The 9,454-nt window shown below is 45.7% G+C and overlaps 1 protein-coding gene across 1 annotated transcript; it reads left to right on the top strand.

The window, feature by feature from the left end:
- The first annotated feature begins 506 nt into the window (after nucleotides 1-506).
- RAP2C (RAP2C, member of RAS oncogene family) lies at nucleotides 507-3,096 on the top strand. The gene is made up of 2 exons (XM_054641214.2): nucleotides 507-1,037; nucleotides 2,777-3,096. The coding sequence occupies exons 1-2, from the start codon at nucleotides 765-767 to the stop codon at nucleotides 3,053-3,055; spliced, it is 552 nt and encodes a 183-aa protein (XP_054497189.1). The 5' UTR covers nucleotides 507-764; the 3' UTR covers nucleotides 3,056-3,096.
- Nucleotides 3,097-9,454: the final 6,358 nt, after the last annotated feature.

The following is a 9,454-nucleotide window of genomic DNA, read 5'->3' as shown; positions in this document are numbered from 1 at the left end:
CAGCGGGCTGCCAGGGATGAAGAACCACGGTGCCGGTGTCCCACTCCGGACACCCGCCGGTGTCACAGCCCAGGACCCCTCCCCCGCGTGTCTCTTCCCGCAGGGGGCTGAGAGGAGTTTGTTATGGAGTTTGTTCAAGTTTGTTTAAATTATTGAGTGCCGAGCAGGAGCTCGTGGAGGGACAACGCCGCGCGCACAGAGCCGCCCTCTGAGGGGCTGCAGCCGCCATGTCGGGGCCTCCATGTTGCGGGGGCGGGCAGGGACAGTGCCTCGGTGCGATACTCAAACCTGTCCCCCATCACAGCGCGGGTGCCTCGGTGCCACACTCAAACCTGTCCCCCGTCACAGCGCGGGTGCCTCGGTGCCACACTCAAGCCTGTCCCCCGTCACAGCGCGGGTGCCTCGGTGCCACACTCAAACATGCCCCCACGGGCGCAGCTCGGGCGGGCCGTGACGCAGCACGCCGGAAGTGAGCGGTGACGACGAGGCGGGGCTGCCTCCGGTGCCTCAGCAAAACCCTTCCGGGTGGGGGTGGCCCTGGCGGGCGGGTCCCGCGGCCGAGGAGGCGATGGCGGGAGCGCGGCGGTGAAGGAGCGCAGCGGGGCCGGGGCCGCGCCGGGCGCTCACGGGGGTCTCGCTCCCCCCAAGACTGCGCGGGAGCAGTGGGGCCTCGCCCTTCACCTGAAGCGGGCTGGGGCTATGCGAGGGCCGCGGTGCCGCCTGCCCTAGGCCCGGGCCCGGCGGGGAGCGGCGAGCGGGGCCCGATGCGGGAGTACAAGGTGGTGGTGCTGGGCAGCGGGGGGGTGGGGAAGTCCGCCCTGACGGTGCAGTTCGTCACCGGGACCTTCATCGAGAAGTACGACCCCACCATTGAGGACTTCTACCGCAAGGAGATCGAGGTGGACTCGTCCCCCTCGGTGCTGGAGATCCTGGACACGGCGGGCACCGAGCAGTTCGCCTCCATGCGCGACCTCTACATCAAGAACGGGCAGGGATTCATCCTCGTCTACAGCCTGGTCAACCAGCAGTCCTTCCAGGTAACCTCGCCCGGGGTCCCGTCCTCGGCTGGAGCCGGCCCTGCCCTGGGGAAGGCGCTGGGCCGAGGAGGAAGTTTTAGGGGTAGCCACGTGTGCATGGAAAGCGCTTTATCTCCGAAGGGCCAAAAGTGTAAATGCCCAGCTTGAAAGCGCGTTTGCCAGCCCTGCTTCCTGATGGAAAACTGCTTGCTTTGCAGGTACTTATCAGGGTGCCACCATTGTTAAATCCCACGCAGTGCTGGAGAACAATGACTAGCTCCCACTTCCCCAACAGAAATCTCTTGGCAATCCCCCTTTGTGAAGAAATCACTCGATATTAAACACGAGACTTCCCCTTCCAACCCCCTCTCCTTCCTAAAAGGCATGTTTCTGCAGTTGCTCTTGAAGAGAGAGTCTCATTGTTCTGCAGTTGTGACTTGTTAAGTGAGCTGCTATTTTCCGCTCCCTGCCCCCAAAATATATTCCTGTCCAGCACGAGCTCGATGCTCTCACAGCGTAGGTGGAGTACTGGAGAGGAGAGCTAGCTATACACGATCATTTCTGGATCTGGATTTGATTTCTACTATTAAAACTCTCCAAAAAAAAAAAAAAGGAAATGTCTCAGCTAGTAGCTGGTCTAAGCTGCCTGTAGAAGCGGGGCTTTGTTTTTGGGCAATAAGTGAGTTTAGCAGCACTCCGTGCAGCGCAGGGATTTGCAGCTCTGCCTTGGCTGGGCTGCTGAGCTGGGTGTGTTCCAGCTGCTTGGCAAGACCTTGCACACCCCCACTGTTTGCTTGTGCTGAAGGCTAAACCTTATCTTAGCAGAGGCCTCGAAACAACCCTGTGCAAGCTGAAGACACGCTTATCTTTGGAAAACAACAGCAGTGACATTGGGATGCTTCTGCTCTCATTTTCACTGATTTTTGGGTTCCAGTGAGCCCTCATTATTTGAGGAATGGATGTGCAGTAATCCACCTTGTTAATATTTAATTATTCCCGTCTGTCTGTAGTGTTTGCTCTGAAGGCTGTAGGTGTAAACCTCTCTGCAGTTCTTTACACAGTGGTAACTTCAAACGCTGGGATTGCTTTGTCTCAGAACTATGCAAGAATTTGTAGTACTGATAGCAACTTAAAACACTCAGGGGGCAGAGGAGGCTGACTCAGACTTTCAAGTGTAAACGCCCCGTGTCGGCTCAGGCTTGAATAAATGCATCTCTAGGTAATAAAATCTCTTTACAACATCTAATTTGGTTACTTACATGTGATTAAATGTGTTCACAATGAATTATTCTAAGCATTCCAGGACTGAGAAGGCTTTATTTAAATTGATGGCTTTCTCAAGCTGTAAACTAAGCACAAACTTCCTAAATGGTTGTGTAATGGCATGCCCCTGCTAGGGTTACAGGTCCTTAGACTTGAGACAACTTCTTCAGAAAGCTGAAACCAGCCTTCAGAGCAGCAATGCCGTGTCCTCCTCTGGCAGAACCGACTGTCTGAGAGCACAGCAGTCACTTTCTGTTTATAAAGGCACATAAAGGTCTATAAAGTGCATGCTTTTATAGAAAAGAAGAAGTAACTTAGTGGTAGGTAGTAATTTTTCTCTGAATTCTAGATCTGCGTGACTATGAGTTTAAGAAGCTTTCTGATGTATTTTTAATGTTGAGCTGCACACGAGGGTTATTAAATGTGTTTCTGCAGTGGTTGTGTAGCAGTTCCATGTGATCCCTTGCATGTACTAACCAGCTGGATTGTCTGACCAGGACATCAAGCCCATGAGGGACCAGATTGTCCGGGTGAAGAGATACGAGAAAGTCCCTCTGATCCTGGTGGGGAATAAAGTGGATCTGGAGTCGGAGAGGGAAGTCCCGTCTGCAGAAGGCAGAGCCCTGGCTCAGGAGTGGGGCTGTCCCTTCATGGAGACGTCAGCCAAGAGCAAAACAATGGTGGATGAACTGTTTGCTGAGATCGTCAGGCAAATGAACTATGCCTCCCTGCCTGAAAAACAAGATCAATGTTGTACAACTTGCATCGTCCAGTGAGAGAGATTAAGAAAAACCTCAACCATGGCCATACAGAGCAGGTTGGTGGAACAGTCATAACTAACTGAGGTGCCTAAACACGGTGTTTCACTGAGAGATAAAGGGATAAGGAGTCTGAAGTGAGGCAGGCTTCCTCCAAAAGAGAAGGGAGCTTGTGCACATGGTTGAGTCAAATGGACTTCTCGTGTTACCTCAGCAGGGTTAGTCAGGGAATGCTGCATTTGCTTGCAGTAATTTTACAACGACACAAAGTGAATGATCTCATCTGCACCTATTTTGACTGTCAGTGCTGTATTTGATGCTGTGTTATTCTGCATAAGTGCTTTGTGATGTTGCAGTGGGTTTGTTCTTGTAGTTGGTATCTGAATTATTTTCCAGTAATGGGAGTTACCTTGGAGTTCAATGGGATTATTGTGACCAAGTTTCCCAGTAGTTTTACTGAGAAGACTTTGAGCTTGTTTAAAATAAATAAAGTTCTGTAGTACAGAAACTGACAGTACCCTTCTGCCTTATCAGTGGAATAAGTTTCTCTTGCAAGAGAACCACCCTGAGTGGTGAGAAGTGGCTCAAAGCCCACATGTAATAGTCAAGGGCGTGCACAAAGTGCTCTTCATCTCAAATCTCCAGAGCAGAGAACACACTGTAAAATGACTTCCCAATGCACAACTCTCCTTTCCCAGTGACTCACAAGAGGTGTGATGAGAGTCCAGCATTCAGAGGGCTCTCTGTAAGGTTTCCCCTATGTTAGGTGTTGCTTTAATTTCCATTTTTTTTCCTCCAGGACAGCTGCCTTTGGCCTTTCACACGTTTGGTCTTTTTCATCACCTTTTTCCTCCTGACTGTGCACGGGTCTGTCCCTCCCCAGTGTGCATTCCCATGAGGTGGTTCTGAACCCCCACCACTCCTGTTTCCCCTGTAGCTGTTGCAGGTCTTGTTTCACCTCTGGCTCAGATCCATGTGACTGCAAAGCACCCTTGGTGTGCTGTGGGTGCAGCCAGCTGGTCCCTCAGACCTCCAGTTGTCTGTTGGACCTTCACAAACAACTCGTGATCTCTGAGAGCAAGTGCAGGAATTAGGGAGGATGTGGAAACTCAGGGGAAGGAACTGCCCCTCCTGACAGCTGCACTGCTTGAGGCTCAGACTCCACTGCCTTGGTAGTAACTTGCTTAACTCAAAGGAGCTTTTTGTGTCTGAGTGACAAGAGGGGAAAATAGGTTATTACTGGAAGCTTTGGACCATGTATCCTCTTTAATCTTGAGTGCAAGGTCAGAGTGAAGTCTCAAAGCTTCTCTTTGAGATTGTTATCAAGTGCTTTGTAAATATCAAGTTTTAGGTGCTCATGGCCCTAGCACTGTCATGCTACAGATAATACATGATGTTTTCATCTCCAGTCCTGTGAAATTAGGAAGGGCTGCTGTCACTGTGTAAGAGGTGTAAGTTTGAGATTTGCTTGTTGAAAGGTGAGCTTGTTGTTTTGGAGCAGAGGAAAATAAAGATCAAGTCTTTCATTGTACGTTAATCACACCTGCAGCGTCCATGGAGTTCTAGGAAGAAATTAATCTTAAGAAATTACTGCCTTTTTTTAATTGAGTGCTGCAGGGGTAATGTCCTGAATTGTGTTCAGTAATGCAATGTTGCAGCTATTTCTAAGGCAGCTTCACAAACAAGATTATGTGGACTAGAAATATCATGCCAAAGGATGTGGCAATCCCCTGGGTTTGTCTTGTGCAGGTTACTGTCTTCAACTCTGACAAAATCAGGCCTTTCATCCTTGAAATTTAGAGTTCTGGAATTGATTTCTTCTGAGGGAGGCTTTGTAACCTGTCTGCTTCTGGATTTAGCACTAAGTAGCACATTTAATCTTAAAGGTGAAATGGAAGAAGGGGCAGGGCCACATGTTCTTCCTTTGAATTATAATTTTTACCTAGATTTGGTGGCTTCCTAAACATGTTCTTGCTTCAGAAGAAACATCTGTATTCTTATGTCTTTGTGAGGTCTTGAGACAGGGGATCTAAGCTTTTGTGATAGAGATTTCCTCTCCTTCCTTCTGCCTGGCTTAGACAATCACCCCAAGCCTTTAGCAGCAAACTGCTTCCTTGCTTCTGGGGAATGCTGTCTCTGCCTAGTGTAGTCTCATCACCTGTGCCAAACAAGTCTTTCCTTCCTGATCCATTTCCTCTTCAGTCCAGTTCTCACCACGTCTGGAACTTTTTATTACTCATTCTGGCTTTTCACAGGCTTCATGCTCTGTATATTTCATTTCAGGCTAACACTTTTGGGGTACTTTCCTCTTCCTGGCTCCCACTCTAGCCTTCTTCTTTGATTGAGTAGATGTAGGATCTCATTAACTTTATCATAAGCCTTTGCTGCTTGATAATTTCTGTCTGATGTGCTCTGGTAGGAGAGGTGTTGATGGTGTCTGGTGATAGCTCTAATCAGCTTTGTAATCCTGCTTATCTGTGATCCAGGAAACAATTGCTGCTTGTCAGACCTCTGCTTTAGGAGTGACCCCTCCTAGGTAAATTGCAACTGAGGAGGTAGAACCACCTGTCTCAAAATCTGTGGGCTTGAACTACAGCTGTGTCCTGGGATCATCATCATCATCATCATCATCATCTCTGAGTTCTGCAACCTGGCTGTGTCCAGGAGGAGTTTTGGGTGTGTCAGTTCACAGAGCAGTACGTACAGCAGTTTGTGTTCCTGCAGTCCTGGTGCCAGGAGGGCACCAGAGGGGTGGGGCTGGATTTCTCCTCTGAGCCTGGCTTTGCCTGGGGCTGTTGCAGTGTCAGTTTTAACTCTCAGGTACCACTTAACCTGAGCTCTTTTCGGTGCTGATACTTCAGCTGTCTGTCAGCTATGATGTGTAGGTTCTTTCATGATACTTTTGAGAAGCATTTGCTAAACTGTTGTTCCAGTCAACTGCCTTGGCTGAGATGGAGGATGGAACATAACTGCATAGTCAGGATAGCCCTTAGTTCCTTTTAAAAATGTGTGTTGTTCTCACATCCTGTTTCCCAACTCCTCTTTTGTGTTTCTGCAGTCATCTTCTGTGGTTTTGCTCTTGTATTCAGAGATGGGAGAGTTCCAGGACTTGCTTTGTGTTCCTTGCTCCTTGAGTTTTCAGTATGACACTGTTTTGTATTTTGAATCTTCTTTAAAGTATGGTAGAGTGCTTGTGCACTGAAGTCTTTCTGGTACTAACAGGATTGGTAACACGTTAAAGGTTGAGATGAAAGAATGATTCTGGTTTCTGTCCCCTGTGTTCATGAGTAACTGATATTGGCAAGGCTGAAGGAAGAGGAATACTCTAGGAATAAAAACTGAAAGTGTGCTCTGTTCTGGTCTGTGTGGCTGTGCAACACTGACACATTTATTATACTACATTGTCTAACTTCCCCTTCTCTCCTGCCTGCTCACAGAAGAGAGCAGAGAGTGGTGTAAAATATCACAGGCAAATGAAGCCAGGTGAGGTATCCTGTGGTGTTAATTTTAGTAAATAAACACAAATGGAAAGATGACAAATCTGAACTGGGAGGTGCCTAACCTGCAAATGCAAGGATGCTGAAGGGCATGTGGAGGAAAATACCATTCATTCATTCATTCATTCATTCATTCATTCATTCATTCATTCATTCATTCATTCATTCATTCATTCATTCATTCATTCATTTTTCTGTTCTTACTATTCTCAGCAATTCTTTGCTGGCCACATTATTGAATGCTGGGTTTAGATGAAGTTTTTGGGGTGGATCTAACTCTGATAGGATGAGGAGCTACACTGTAAATGATCTGCCTCTTCTTGTGCTCTAAGCAAAGATAAAACATCTATTAAGCAGGTCTAATCCATCCCAATTAGAAGCTAAATGTTGGTTTGCTGCTTCTGACAGTACAGGGATTCTGTCTGTCTAAAACTTGTGGACCAGCAACAGTGTGTGGGGTGGGAGTGATCTCATCAGAGTGAGAGAGAATTGCTGTTAGTTGGAAAACATACAAAACCAGCAAGAAAAACCTGGCTGTTGGCTCCTGTCAGGGCAGGAGTGCTGCTCCTGAGTGCTGACCAGTTGTTAGGCAAGAAGGGGAACCCTGGCCATGTCAGAGCACTCTGTGGTGACAGATTGTTAGCTGAGAGAAATCAACAGCTGGAAAGAAATGGTGCAGTAGGAAACATAAGGTCCTGACTCATTTGGAGAAATTGAATAATTGAGAAGGCTCCTCAAGATCCCTGAAAAGTCATGGATCAAGCTAGAGTGGAGTACGTTCACATACCTATGACAGTTTCTACAGACTTTGAGCTTCACCTGAGGCTTTTAGGATATCTCTGCAGATAAATCCTGGCAGCTGCAAGCAAGTTATCTAAAATGCAAAGATGGTTTGGTGATATTGGTAACGTGTTGGTGTGCTTGATTGAGGGTGGTGGTGTACAGCTCTGTCCCTGCTGAGGCTGCCTGAATGCTAAGGGGTTTTTTTGGAGTCATTTAGAGGGTCTGATTGCTGAGAATACAGGTGTCAAAACTGAGTGAGGTGGCTCATCTGCCTGTTCCCAGAACCTGCTAAAGGCCATTGCTGTATATTACTGGGTATTACACATGCACTAGGTCCTGCATTGGTGCATCTGTACACAAGAACTTAAATGTCCTGGCTTTTTCAGATCTTTAGATGCAATTTCCTATCCCACAGCAGCAGCTGTTACAAAGTGAATAGCAATAGGTTCTTACCTGCTTGCCTTTGTATTACCAGAGTTAGTGGAGCATTTGGGAATGCTGCTGTGGAAAACAGTGCTTTGGAGCTCAGGATGGAAAACTGGCCATTCCAGGCAGGGGAGGAGCCCTGTTCACTTTGGATATGTATTGAATCTGGCTTTCATTAGGTTTTTTTTGTTTGTTTGTTTAAATTGCAGATAAAACTCAGAGGAAACTTGCACAGATGCTGCTTTGGAGAACTTTCAGCCCAGGTTGCAGAGCTGAGCCTTGGTAAACCTGTCTCTATTACAGCACATTGCCATACATCTAAGTGCATAAGGTTGGTGGCCTCCAGGATCCACACACCTTAATCAGAATGCTTAGCATGTTTACCATAAGTTTTAAAATCTGTTCTTTATCTATCAGTCCTTTTATAGCTTTCTAAGTTCATATAATGGCTAATATGCAAGAGTTCATTTTTAATATTTTAATTGATTTCTTTAATCAATTCTGAATTTGTATTTATTAAATACTTAAACTCAGTATTACCTACTCAATGCCTTTTAAAAGAAGAGAGTTTTAATGGAGAATAAGTTGAGCCTTAAACAAATGGTTACTTCTGTATATTACCTCGCATCAGTGCTTATTTCTATTTGCAAGGTTTTCTCCTACAATGTAGTTGGTCATTCTTGGAGACTTTTTGTTTACGTGTGACAGTGTCATGGAAAGATACTGAAGGCACTCTGTTGTATGGATGTAGTATCCCTTTTCTTGGCAAATGCAGCTGTGACAATGTGTTTGTAACTGGTCTGATTTGACAGTAGGGATTACTTGGAATGGCATAGAAAGTCTCCAGCTGATGTTTCTGGCAATCTCGGGTTTCTTAATTGAAAATGACAATTGTAGCATTGAAAAACAGCAGCACACTTTTCCTTCTACTGAGTTTCTAAACTTGTTTGTTTACAAATTGCTTCTCTATGCCTTTGAAAAGGGATAATGTATCCTTCAAAATGGGCTCTATGCCTACTCTGTCAGCTCAGCTTTGCCTGGCACAGTAAGAGACATCTAGTAGACCTCTGCATATGTAAATCTAATGCAAATAAGATCACTTTACATTTTATAGTTTCTAATATTTGTCTTTCTGAATAATATTTTAAAGCAATATTTGTTAAAATTTTTCTTGCACTGTCACAAATTGCTTTTTAGTTTGGTTTTTTTTCCCCAATAAACAAGTTTAATATTAGAGACAAGTTGGTGTAACAAGGGGAAAAGCACCAGGTTTCAGTGATACTAACTGCAAGCGTGCTTTAAACAGCCATTGCCTTCCTTATTGTTTACCTGATCAACATTTTCTCTGAATACTTGAAAATTTTAACAATAACACAGGTATAAAGAGCAGAATGAAAATGTACAAAGAACAGACGAGATCTTTTTGTTCACCTCTATTAACGTGTTGCATACATGAGAGCTTTTTCTAGCAGTGGTTTAAAATGTGTAATTTTTTTTTGCAGAAATTTAATAACTGCAGCTCACCTACTGCACCAAAGTTCTAGTTTTTTAGGAGCCCAGCTTTAGTCATTTGAACATGCTTCTAGAAATGTACATTCTTTCCCTGTAATAGTTAAATATCTATGAGAAAAGCTCCAGTAAAAGCAGTGATGGATATATGAGGTTAAGCAGTTGAAAACTCACAAATTGTATTGTGGATGATGGCATTTAA

Source organism: Agelaius phoeniceus, chromosome 14 (genome assembly GCF_051311805.1).
Source record: "Agelaius phoeniceus isolate bAgePho1 chromosome 14, bAgePho1.hap1, whole genome shotgun sequence".
Taxonomy (NCBI): domain Eukaryota; kingdom Metazoa; phylum Chordata; class Aves; order Passeriformes; family Icteridae; genus Agelaius; species Agelaius phoeniceus.
Note: the sequence above shows the minus strand (reverse complement) of the source record. Positions and strands in the feature narration are given on the sequence as shown.